The sequence below is a fragment of the Centropristis striata genome, chromosome 20 (assembly GCF_030273125.1).
Source record: "Centropristis striata isolate RG_2023a ecotype Rhode Island chromosome 20, C.striata_1.0, whole genome shotgun sequence".
Taxonomy (NCBI): domain Eukaryota; kingdom Metazoa; phylum Chordata; class Actinopteri; order Perciformes; family Serranidae; genus Centropristis; species Centropristis striata.
This window is the reverse complement of record NC_081536.1, coordinates 1,200,739-1,214,293: the sequence shown is the minus strand read 5'-3', so window position 1 is coordinate 1,214,293 and position 13,555 is coordinate 1,200,739. Positions and strand designations below refer to the sequence as shown.

Sequence of the window (13,555 nt, the reverse complement as noted above, 5' to 3'; positions counted from 1 at the left end):
TTGGTCATTTTGTGTCTTTTTTAAGTAATTTAGTTTTTTCTGTCATTTTGTGTCCTTTTTTGGTCATTTTGATACTGCCTCCAGCGGCCCCCAGGTAATTTGAGTTTGAGACCCCTGCTTTAGACCCATGTTGTGCATCAAAGGGTTAATAGAGTTTTTTTGCTCTTTCTCATTCATTTTCCAACAAACTGGCTCTTCTATCCTTTGATATGATTCCTTCTGTTTCTGCAGATTCTCAGTGTGGACCAGTGGGGTTTGGAGGTTTCATTACTTCCTTCTTTGGCTGTGTGTGGACCCAGCTCTCTGGACTTCCAGTCCTCTGAGGACCCGTCTGTTCTGAGCTTCGGTACCAGCAAAGGGAAGAGCTCGCTGCAGGCGGGGTCCCCGCTGGGCCTCATGGCTTACCTCTACGCCAGGTATTATTGATGAGGGCTTACATTTGAAATGTGCTGGCTTTGCTTTTCTCTGGTGAAGTCCTGAGACGGGATGAATTGTGGTAATGTCTCAGAGTCTTGTGCAGCCTGTGTGGTCTGTGTTGTATTATTCACCCGCCCGCTACATTTGATCTGTGAAAACAAAGGCATCTCACAAGAACTTTCCATATTACAACTAATGGAGATCTTTGATGTTAGTCTTTGTTTTTCCTGGAAAAAAGTTCTTTCATTACCGCAAGTTTCACAGCAATATATTGTAGGCAGTGGTGGAAGAAGTATTCAGATTCCTTACTTAAGTAAAAGTACTAATACCACACTGTGAAATTACTCCACTACAAGTAAAAGTCCTGCATTCAAAACTTATTTTAGTAAAAGTACAAAATATTGCGCTGTATAATAATAATTTGGTATTTCCTCGCGGGCCAAATATAATTATACTGCGGGCCAAATTTGGCCCACGGGCCAGAGTTTGACACCTCTGAATTAGAGGGATTCAACTAAATAAAATGTAACACAATTTAAGTGGTAGCATTTGTTTCATTCATTTTATCATGATTGAATATAATATAGTATATAATTATAATATTAAATCACTCCAATGATCAAATCTGTAGACAATGTGTTGATATCAATATTATCTTTGTTAGGTCAAATTGTTTAAAAGTGATTACCCAAAACCATATACTGGAAATATCAGTGGTGGAAATACTATTTAGATCCCTTACTGAAGTAAAAGTACTAATACCACACTGTGAAATGACTCCACTACAAGTAAAAGTCCTGCATTCAAAACTTACTTTAGTAAAAGTACAAAAGTATCAGCATCAAAATGTACTTAAAGTATCAAAAGTAAAAGTACTCGTTTTGCAGAATGACCCCACTCAGATTGTTAAATATATTCTCAATATATGATTTGATTATTATTATTGATGCATTTATATAAGCAGCATTTTATTTTCTCAAGGTAGGGCTCATTGGAACTATTTAATATACTTTTATGAGGTCTAATTTTGAAAATGTCACTTTAAACTTTAAACCGATCATGTTTTTCATGTTAAATCCCGATCTGAAAAGTAACTAAAGCTGCTGGTTAATGTAGTGGAGTAAAAAGTACAATATTTGCCTCTAAATGTAGTGGAGTAGAAGTATAAAGTTACATAAAATGGAAATACTCAAGTAAAGTACAAGTACCTCCAAATTTTACTTAAGTACAGTACTTGAGTAAATGTAATTAGTTATATTCCACCACTGATTGTAGGTATCTCAATAATCCCTCAACAATTATTTCAAGGTTATAATGAAGACACTGATGTCACAAGAAACCTAAGGAGTCCATATAAAGGCTCCCTTGGCTGACAGTGCATGTGTGTTTTTGCTTTGTGTGTTTGAATATTTCTGCATACTGGGGCCACAGTTGCATAAATTATATGAGTATGACTGGAAAGTTGAGTCTCTTGTGGATTCAATGAGCCAAATTGTTTTCATATGTGATGATTTTAGTCCTCATAGTAGCATTTCATTGTAGTGAGGCCATTTTTTAAAAACTTGATATCACTATACAGTCATGGAAAAAGATATTAGACCATTGTTTGATATTTACTTGTAGGGCCTAGAACAATATCACAATATTTCAGGGTATTTTTGCGATAGCGATATTCTTGATGATATTACAAAATACTGAAAATATATAGAAATATGATTTTTTTTAGTCTGTATAAATAAATAAAAAACGAAAATCAATCATACATCTAAAATGTGGTGTAAATTGCCAGCCTATAATTAAGAACAACCATCTACGGGGTCCGGGAGCAGTTTTGGTGCCTCTCACACATTTTAATGCCACTATTCCATCATGTACACTGATCTTTTCATTGCATATTTAATTAGGTTCTAGTATGTTTAATTTTAGGCATCTTATTTTGACAGGTAACACAACGCAAAATAACTTTATATTATGAATAGTGGAGATGTATTTTCAGTAGGTTGAAATGTGACGTTAGAAAGTTAGCATAATTAATAACCCTTATGACACTATGTCAAAAAGTAGGAATGTTGCCAGTATCATGATATGCAATTTTTTTACTCATTAAAGAAATATACCGATATTATCGTGAACGATACGATAATGCACACCCCTAATTGCTTGATAATAACCAAAATCATTATCAATAAAAACATGGAAAATGTCTAGATATCAGCACTTAAATTAAACTGTACCTAATAAATTGACTTGAGAGTCAGGCCTTTGCCACACAGATAAAAAATGTGAATATTGCCATAATTATTCCATCTGTGTAAAGAGTGCAGTAAAGTACCCAAAGCTGCACATTTAGAAACACTTAAACACTTTTTATAAAGTCACTATTAAGCTTAATAATGCACTTACAGTAAATTTATCGTCTTAAACTTTATTCATCCAAAAACGATTTATGCTTTAATTAGTCTCTCCCACTCACACTCTCCCTCTGTAAGTCTTCTTCTCTCTGTTTCGATAAATCCTTTAGGTGGCTACATACGTTTTGTTCCATCCCAAATTCTCCTCCAAACAATGACACGACTACCACTGCTGCTGGTGAAGTCTTGACATTTAAGCATCCCGTTTGTTTCGGTTGCCATGGAAAACTGCATTGAAAATAAAAGAAACGGGGCCACAGTGCATCATTTTTTAGTAACTTTTAGTTCCACTGCCTGAAGCTGAAGCTGTTTCTTCCACTTCTGAAGGTTCTGACGAGGCTTGTTTTCACTCTGTGTCCTCAAAAATGTGGCTTAATCAAGAACTAGTTGATTAATGAATGAATTAAATTAGCATTTCGGTCAAATTATAGTTCCAATTAGGGAAAGAACCCAACATAGCGATGGGTATAATTAGTATGGTTTCACTTTGATTCATTCATTAAAACAATAACAGAAACTCTAAAATGTTCTTCTCATCTGAGTTTCCTTCATTATTACTCAGTATTTAACCTTAACGAGGCCCCGAGCCCTCAGGGATTTAATTGGCATCACCTGGTAGGAGTGGGAGAGACTGCAGGGGCTCATAATGGTAAAAATAGGAACGGGGCGGCTCTTTGAGGGTTTTATCACGTTACCTTGACAACACCAAAACATGTTTTGCAGACTACAGTTGTGTCTTTAGGACTTTTTTTATTGTCTTCATGGCCAAGGCTTGTTCTGGGTAGTGTGTGAAAATCCCCCCAACAGCCATGACACGTTCAAAGTCACTTCATCACCTTTCTTCCCCGTTCTGATGCTCGAGTTGCTGCCATGTGATTGGCTGAGGCATCAATCACAACATGGCCGTTGTATACATTTGCACTATTTAAGCCCTGTTGTTATAGTATATATTTCCTTGTATTTATAATATTTCCTTGTTTTTATATCTATCCATCTGTCCATCCATCTATCCATCTATCCATCCATCTATCCATCTATCCATCCATCCATCCATCCATCCATCTATCCATCCATCTATCCATCTATCCATCCATCCATCCATCCATCCATCCATCTATCCATCTATCTATCCATCCATCATCCATCCATCCATCCATCATCCATCCATCCATCCATCCATCCATCTATCCATCCATCTATCTATCTATCTATCTATCTATCTATCTATCTATCTATCCATCCATCTATCCATCCATCCATCCATTCATCCATCTATCCATCTATCCATCTATCTATCCATCCATCTATCCATCCATCCATCCATTCATCCATCTATCCATCTATCCATCTATCCATCCATCCATCCATCTATCTTCCATCCATCCATCCATCCATCCATCCATCTATCCATCTATCCATCTATCCATCTATCCATCTATCCATCTATCTATCTATCCATCCATATAGTTTGTGTAAATTTGACTCTTTTTGGTGTTAAATTTTAACTCCAAAAAGAGAAACCGCAATTTCACGGTTTGTGTTTGTTAATGACAAAAATGATCTTATACTTCACCAGGAGCTGTGTTATTTTCGCAACAAAAAAAAATGTAGAAATGAACGAAGGGCTAGCTAGCGTTAGCACCACTTTAGCACGCTAGCTAGCATCTCCGAACCATAGCGTGATCTTATCACATTTTATATCTTTGTTTACAAAGTGCATTACTCGTCTCATACAGACTAAACGTCAAGACAAACTTACCGTTTACTGCCGTTACTCACTTTTTATGTTACAGTGAGACTAGCATGCATGCTAACCGCTAGCTCATTAAGCAATTAAGCAGGTGTTTGGGTGGTTAGTAACAGCATGAAGAGTAAAGATACCGATAATACAATATTATCAGATACTACTTCATGTACTTACCGAACATTTACAGGTTTGATTTAGTGACACTTCCTTTTTACACTCGGTGCTGACAACAACTAGTACCAGGCATCAAAATGAACAATAATTTAGAGAAAACAATTAGAGAAAACAAGGGTGGTCTTATAATTTTTTCCATGACCGTATACACAATGTAACTGTGTAACAGAGAAAACTCAAATTAACTCAGATGCATTTTGTTTTTGTTTGTTTGCAGACAGACAGAACTAAAACTAAAAAGCAATAAAAGAAAAATATTTGGCTACATTTATTAAACAAGAAAGAGAGAAAAAAACTATGTATGCATTTGTCTGATTTGTTATTTTTTATGCATCATATTGAGAGGACAGTGGAAAATATCTAGTAAATATCAGGTAACTTGTTGGTATTTACCAGATAAATATATAATGTAAATACTGGGTAATTACCTGGTAAGTACTTGTAATTACAAGTAATTACATTTAATTACCTGTTATTATTTAGTAAATAAATCTTATTACCGTAATTACCAGGTAATTACATGGTAAGTACTTGTAATTACATTTAATTACCTGTTATTACTTGTAAATACATCTTATTACCAGGTAATTACCTGGTAATTACTGACTTTAAAAGGAAGGTTCACCCATATTTCTCCTCTCACTGTTGTTCTTTTTATTATTCTAGATTCTCTCTAGATAAATTAGATTTTGGGGTGAACTGTCCCTTTAAATCCTCATCACTGCAGTGTTTCTGTTTGGACGTACACCTTGTGCTTCTCCTAGTTACCGCGTGTTTTCCCGTCATGGCGCTATGACTTGTGGGTAATTCCCTCAGGTAGAGTCTGCAGAAATGCTGACGTACAAAAAGCGTGAAGCATAAAGAGCTGGAATTTTCTGCCAGAGAACCCTGCAGCAGCAGTGAGGCAGCCCTAAGTAGTAAAGAGACAAATAAAACATTTTACTTAAAAGGTTCTTTGTGTGAAATTGTTCTCCCACATGTATTATATTGGTAAATAACAATATTTATTAAGGAGTTAGTGCATTAAAGTGCAGCATTGATGTGGTTTTCTTATCCTTACATCTCTATGGAAAGCATGAGGACCATTATAACATGTTTACTGTTGATATACAGCTCTGTAAATGAAGAGAATAACATTTATTTTACATATATAGTTTGGTTTTTGTTGATCTGTATGAATACCCATTTGTCTGCCAGCTCACATGACACCCATTACCACTTCGGTATGACACCCTCTCACACTGAAAGAGGCCATTTAAAGCAATTCAGGGCACCTAGTAAGAGCTCCGGGGACTTCTGCTTCAGAAAATGTTCTGGGCTCAACTAGATGAGGAGGAGATCCTGATCCAGACAGGCTGGAGGTGTTACGTACATCTCCCACATTGTCTAACAGAGTAACAGGAAGGTCTCCCTGGAAAAAAAATACTGGACATATTCAGGTTAACCGTGATAACAAACTAGATAGAAACAAGGATTCTCTATTTATGCTGGTGTTGCCAAAGGATCCATTCATTTAGAGTGGAGCGTTAGAGGACACGTTTCTTAGAAAACTAACTTCTAAACAGAGGGTTCAGATCTTAAAGGGATAGTTCTGGATTTTGGATATTAAGTTGTATGCAATATTTGCCAGTAGTGTAGTGGATGCAAAGTTATTATAGTAACTGTATCCCTGATCGGACACATCTGCAATGCCGCACATTCTGGTGTTTCACAGTCATTTCAAATAAGATCGCCACCACCAGTGTAGGTATAATTAATTTATACATATTTAACAATCTATGTGTGAAATATCATTTATGTACATGTAGAGTTACATGTCTAATTACAATACTTGGGCGATGATCTTACATTGTTGATAACAATGGTTGACAACTGTGATATTTATTTGCCTTACCCAGAAACAACCAATTTCCCCTGAAAAAATCAGCAGCTCCGATTGTTTTACAGCGAGGAGATGAAAGTGACTTCACTAGCGTTAGCGTCCTTTTGCCAACTTAGCTTAGCTGTTAGCCAACAGCTGTCCGATGTGGATTCAGTGACGTTAGCTTACTTAAAGATTATTTTTTTTGGCATTTTTTTGCTTTATTGATAGTGACAGATAGAAAGTACCAGTGTGAGCCACCGGGACGCCCGACGTTAGCTTACTTGCCGAGCTCCGTAGAATAGATATATCTTGCACGCTGGTTTTACCAAGTTTTTACCCCACAAAACTATGTGTACACTAGAAGGTCACCTATTCCACCACAAAACAATGGTCCTTGTGCATATCAGAAACCAACTTCACTTGACACTATTTTGTTTGTTGTTTGAAAAAGCCAGTAAATACAATGACAGTAATATTATTACGTGCTGTAGCTGGTACAGTGTCACAGTCAGGCCTTTTAGTTTGGTGACCCTGCCAGCTTGCCGGAACCATCTATTCTACGATCAGAACCAGCCAGAACTCACACCGGAGCTCAGCAAGTAAGCTGCTAGCTTTGCATCCACTGTCAAATATTTCATACAACTTGACGTCCAAAATTCCAGACTATCCCTTTAAAGCACGGGTCTCAAACTGGCGGCCTGCAGGCCAATTGTGGCCCTCGTGACAATATTTTGTGGCCCCCACCTTGATATGAAAGTTTAATGTAAGTCTTATATGAATGGCACTTTACTGTGTTGTGTGTGGAAGGTCCATTTTATTTACTTTTTTTGGTAATTTTGTGTCTTTTTTTGGTAATTTTGTGTCTTTTTTAAATATTTTTGTGTCTTTTTTTAATCATTTTGTGTCTTTTTAAAAATAACTTTGTGTCTTTTTTAATAATTTTGTGTCTTTTTTTTACCAGTTGAGAAACTCTGCTTTAACTCAGTGTTGCTATCTTTGTTTCCATGACAGGAATGCTGCTGTGGAGGGTTACATCCAGCAGTTCCTCTACATGTTTCGCTTCTTCTGCACTGCTGAGCAGCTGCTGCAGTTCATCATGGACAGATTCATCAGTGCTGCAAGGTAACGCAGCAACAGCTACATACAATACAGCATGCCAAGAAAAAACAGGCAATATTTTGTGGCCCCCACCTTGATATGAAAGTTTAATGTGAGTTTTATATGAATGGCACTTTACCGTGTTGTGTGTGGAAGGTCCCTTTAATTACTTTTTTTTGGTCATTTTGTGTCTTTTTTTGGTCATTTTGTGTCTTTTTAAAAATAATTTTGTGTCTTTTTTGGTAATTCTGTGTCTTTTTTTTTTTTTTTATCATTTTTAAAGTAATTTAGTTTTTTTCTCTCATTTTGTGTCTTTTTTAAAATAATTTTGTGTAATTTTTAAAATAATTTTGTGTCTTTTTTGGTCATTTTGTGTCTTTTTAAAATAATTTTGTGTCTTTTTTAAAATAATTTTGTGTCTTTTTTGGTCATTTTGTGTCTTTTTTAAGTAGTCTATTTTTTCTGTAATTTGTGTCTTTTTTTTAGTAAATCTGTCTTTTTTTTGTTTTTTTGTGTCTTTTTTTAAATAATTTCGTGTCTTTTTAAACATAATTTTGTGTCTTTTTTGGTCATTTTGTGTCTTTTTTTTGGTCACTTTGTGTCTTTTAAGTAATTTAGTTTTTTTCTGTCATTTTGGTTCTTTTATTGTCATTTTCTGTCTTTTTTTAGTAAATCTGTCTTTTTTGGTTATTTTGTGTCTTTTTTTCTGTCATTTTGTGTCTTTTTTGTCTCAGGTAATTTCAGTTTGAGACCCCTGATATTTCCAATCCAGCCTCTAATGTAAACTAATGATATATTTGTATTATTTTCCTGTGGCAGACAGGGTCCAGGCATGTCAGGAGACGGAGAGAAGATCTTCCACCGTAGTCTGGACCTGCTGCAGTTCTGGATCACAGACTGCAAACGGGTGGATTTCACAGCCAAGTCCAGCCTGGTGGATCTGTTAGAGAACTTCCTTAATACTGAGGTAAATACAGCAACATGTTGCACTGGGCTTTATGGAAAAGACTATACAACATAGTATAGCAATATTTTGTGTGGCAATATTATATTGATTCATGGCCGCCAAGTATCGATATTTAGAGTTCCGCAGTATTTTCTCAGTTTTTTGCAGCGGGCTCACTTTTATCAATATACTGAAGATATATTGGCATCATATGAAACTAGAAGGAATCTCTAGGCAACATGTGAACAAAGTGGGTTTTTTTGTCATTTTGTGTCTTTTTTTTTTAGTAATTTTGTGTCTTTTTTTGGTCATTTTGATCCTGCCTCCAGTGGCTCCCAGGTAATTTGAGTTTGAGACCCCTGATGTAGATCATATAGAGGCGTCAGTATTTTTTTCTGTCATTTTGTGTCTTTTTTTAGTAATTCTGTCTTTTTTTGGTAATTTTGTGTCTTTTTTTAAATAATTTTGTGTCTTTTTTGGTAATTCTGTGTCTTTTTAAAATATTTTTTTGTCTTTTTTGGTAATTCTGTGTCTTTTTTTTAATCATTTTTAAAATAATTTAGTTTTTTTCTGTCATTTTGTCTTTTTTTAAATAATTTTGTGTCTTTTTTGGTCATTTTGTGTCTTTTTTTAGTAATTCTGTCTTTTTTTGGTCATTTTGTGTCTTTTTTTAAATAATTTTGTGTCTTATATCGTGTCAGGAAGTTGTCAAAATAGCCAAACTTTGCCTTGAAAATGTAAACATGGACTCTTCTGGCTGTGCTCCTTAAATCGTTTTGTATGATTTTGCATAGAATTATGTAGATCATGGGTCTCAATAATGGTAATTCTGTGTCTTTTTTGGTCCTTTTGTTTGTTTTTTAAATAATTTAGGGTTTTTTTTCTGTCATTTTGTGTGTTTTTTGGGTCATTTTGTGTATTTGTTTTATAATTTTGTGTATTTTTTTGGTAATTCTATGTATTTTTTGGTCATTTTGTGTTTTTTTAAGTAATTTTGTCTTTTTTTGGTCATTTTGTGTCTTTTTTAAGTAATTTTGTGTTTTTTCAGTCATTTTGTGTCTTCTTTTGGTCATTTTGTGTCTTTTTTTGGTCATTTTGTGTCTTTTTTAAGTAATTTAATGTTTTTCCAGTCATTTTGTGTCTTTTTTTGGTCATTTTGTGTCTTTTTTTAAGTAATTTAGTGTTTTTCAGTCATTTTGTGTCTTTTTTTGGTAATTTTGTCTTTTTTTGGTCATTTTGTGTCTTTTTTAAGTAATTTTGTGTTTTTTCAGTCATTTTGTGTCTTCTTTTGGTCATTTTGTGTCTTTTTTAAGTAATTTAATGTTTTTCCAGTCATTTTGTGTCTTTTTTTTGGTCATTTTGTGTCTTTTTTTAAGTAATTTAGTGTTTTTTCAGTCATTTTGTGTCTTCTTTTGGTCATTTTGTGTCTTTTTTTGGTCATTTTGTGTCTTTTTTAAGTAATTTAATGTTTTTCCAGTCATGTTGTGTCTTTTTTTGGTCGTTTTGTGTCTTTTTTTTGGTCATTTTGTGTCTTTTTTTGTAATTTTGTGTGTTTTTTTGGTCATTTTGTGTCTTTTTTTAAGTAATTTAGTGTGCTTTCAGTCATTTTGTGTCTTCTTTTGGTCATTTTGTGTCTTTTTTGTAATTTTGTGTCTTTTTTTTTAATTTTGTGTCTTTTTTAAGTAATTTAGTGTTTTTTCAGTCATTTTGTGTCTTCTTTTGGTCATTTTGTGTATTTGTTTTATAATTTTGTGTATTTTTTTGGTAATTCTATGTATTTTTTGGTCATTTTGTGTTTTTTTAAGTAATTTTGTCTTTTTTTGGTCATTTTGTGTCTTTTTTAAGTAATTTTGTGTTTTTTCAGTCATTTTGTGTCTTCTTTTGGTCATTTTGTGTCTTTTTTTGGTCATTTTGTGTCTTTTTTAAGTAATTTAATGTTTTTCCAGTCATGTTGTGTCTTTTTTTGGTCATTTTGTGTCTTTTTTTTGGTCATTTTGTGTCTTTTTTTGTAATTTTGTGTGTTTTTTTTGTCATTTTGTGTCTTTTTTTAAGTAATTTAGTGTGCTTTCAGTCATTTTGTGTCTTCTTTTGGTCATTTTGTGTCTTTTTTTGTAATTTTGTGTCTTTTTTTTTTAATTTTGTGTCTTTTTTAAGTAATTTAGTGTTTTTTCAGTCATTTTGTGTCTTCTTTTGGTCATTTTGTGTCTTTTTTTTGGTCATTTTGTGTCTTTTTTTGTCATTTTGTGCGTTTTTTTGGTAATTTTGTGTCTTTTTTAAGTAATTTAGTTTTTTTCTGTCATTTTGTGTCTAAAATAACGCTACAAAGTTCGGCTTTTTTTATGTTTCATTCAAAAAAATTCAGAGCAGTGAAGCTTAAAGTTTTTGAGAGTTTGATAAAATGCTGCAGTTGTTGTTGTCCAACATGTTTGATATCAGTTCAGTTCAGTTTGACTGAATACTTTGTTGGTCAGTCTGTGGGTTTGACTCTCATTGTGGAGAAATTAAAAAAAAGACTGAAGTGAGATGAACAGACTGAGAATTTTCTCTTATTTGACAAAACAATTCTTGGTTGAATTGAATTTTGTGGACACAAAATGCAGTTAAACAGTTAAATCGCAATATATTGTTTCCTAATACTCACCATATCGCAAAATGCTTAAAATTGCAATAATATCGTATCGTATATAAAATCGGAATACTTCACTTGTCCTGCTGCCCCCGCGACCCGGCCCCGGATAAGTGGATGAATATGGATGGATGGGTTTCAGTGGTGGCTGTAGGATTGGTTCTGACTCGGTAGATCTAAACGTTTCCAATAACTCCACAGGGTCGAATATATTGAAAAAGGATAATTTCCAAAATTCCCAACATGTTTCTATCTGATGATGTCGCCACTTATCTTCCACTAACCACATCTCCACAGCGGTGAAAGGGATTAATGAGCTGCAGCGATCTGAAAGTACCATTCATTTTCTTTGGTGACTGACTCATTTCATCATGATTCACTTTATTGAATGTGTGAGAAGAGTTTTTATTTTTATAATGGTGTCATAAAATACGAAGCCAGACATTCAAAGCTCCGTTTGAAAACCTCAACAGAAGTTTCACATGTGATGAATGTGTTTGATTGGGATTATTGAACTTCCTGTGGTTTCAACCTCTAAAGTTTCTCAGAAAGCATCTGACTCAAATCACCAGGGATAATAACCATAATGATAAATGATAATAGACCAGAGCAGATCACGTCACATTTTTCCTTTTTATGGCTCCGTTTCCATGGTGACGGTCTGAACAGAAGACGCAAAAGTGGCGTCACGTCTTCACTTTTTATTCCTCGTTTAGACGAGCGTTTTCGGGAGGAAATCTGCTGCATACGGTGACGCAAAAGTGTGTGAAATGTGATTGTATGCAGCCAGGCGGCATCACTTAAAGCCATAAGAGCATCTTTGGGCATGCAGAAGTTTTCACGCCACACATTTTCATCAGCTACTCCTTCCACAAAGTTCTCCACCATCACTAGATCTCCCAGGTCTCGTTCACAGCCGTCTGGCTCCTCCCACCAATTGCTGCATCCAGAATGTGATGGAGGTAATTCCAGATCCTTCTCTGTTCACTAATACTATCTGTACATATCCTGGACATTTGGTGGAAAGACTCCTGTAAGTTTATTAGAGCTGCCAGAGCAGCTTGAAGGTCCCACCATGGAAATAATCCCACGTTTCTTTATTTCCTGTCCTGGAGCATGTATGTGACGTAAACACATACGTGACGTGAGCAGATCAGATCAGAGTTTTGTGTCTTGTCAGTGTAGACGACACGCTACGGAGGAGAGGATCTAACTTTTACACTTTGGAGGGTGGTTTCAGATTTTTGCGTTTTTAAGCCCCAAAAACACCGTCACCGTCTAAACGAAAGGCACTTCACAAAAAATATTTTGTCGTTTTTACCTGCAAGTGTCCTCGTGTAAACGGGGCCTATGAAACTAATAACATCTTTCTTATGCCTCATTCTGTGTGTTTTTCTCCCTGCAGGTGATTCCTGTAGACAGCCGGGGGGAGGTTCTCCTCTCTGCTCTCCTCAGTCCTCCTTCTACCTCGTGGATCCAAGGAAGAGGAAGTCTCATCAGTTTTGAGGAAGACGAGGACTCGATGTCTGTGCATTCATCTACTGAGGATCTGGGGAAGAAGGTCAGTGTTGTATGGTGACGAGTCGGCTTTATTAAAGTTACTTAAACAACTGCCTCAAAATCAAGGACGCATTTATATTTAATACATTTTATCAAATATATTAAGTAAAATGAAATGACTACAAAATCATTTATTACAGTGTACTGCTTTGCAGCGTATAAAACCCATATTTTGGTGATCGACAATAGATGACTTTAATGTTTGTATGAGTATTATTTTAAATAGATATAAACTCCTCTATTACTGTAGTGTCAGTGTGTTTACCTAACTCAGTGTTTGTCCTCTTTAACTCTTCTCTCTCCAGTGGAGGTTCTCCAGAGTGGTGGAGCCGTCCTCCTCCTCGGTTCCCAGAGAGAAGTCCTTCTCCATCGCTGCAGCGCTGCCGGTTCCCTGCTACGGCTCGCTGCTGGACGACCTCGCCGCCGTCTGCCTGCACGGCGAGGAGCGACTTCCCTTCAGCCAGAACGAAGGCAGCGCACAGCACATCAGCCAGCAGCTCAGCCTGCTGCAGCAGGTAACTAGTCCTCAACACGCTGCAGCTCAGCCTGCTGCAGCAGGTAACTAGTCCTCAACACGCTGCAGCTCAGCCTGCTGCAGCAGGTAACTAGTCCTCAACCTGCTGCAGCTCAGCCTGCTGCAGCAGGTAACTAGTCCTCAACACGCTGCAGCTCAGCCTGCTGCAGCAGGTAACTAGTCCTCAACCTGCTGCAG

The 13,555-nt window shown here is 35.8% G+C and overlaps 1 protein-coding gene across 1 annotated transcript in view; it reads left to right on the top strand.

The window, feature by feature from the left end:
* Positions 1-13,555, top strand: part of LOC131993241 (kinase non-catalytic C-lobe domain-containing protein 1) — a 102,572-nt gene that overhangs the window by 70,761 nt on the left and 18,256 nt on the right. Inside the window, 5 exon segments of the mRNA XM_059359046.1 lie at positions 232-416; positions 7,625-7,735; positions 8,531-8,678; positions 12,689-12,844; positions 13,149-13,358. Coding sequence (XP_059215029.1) covers positions 232-416; positions 7,625-7,735; positions 8,531-8,678; positions 12,689-12,844; positions 13,149-13,358 — 810 coding nt within the window.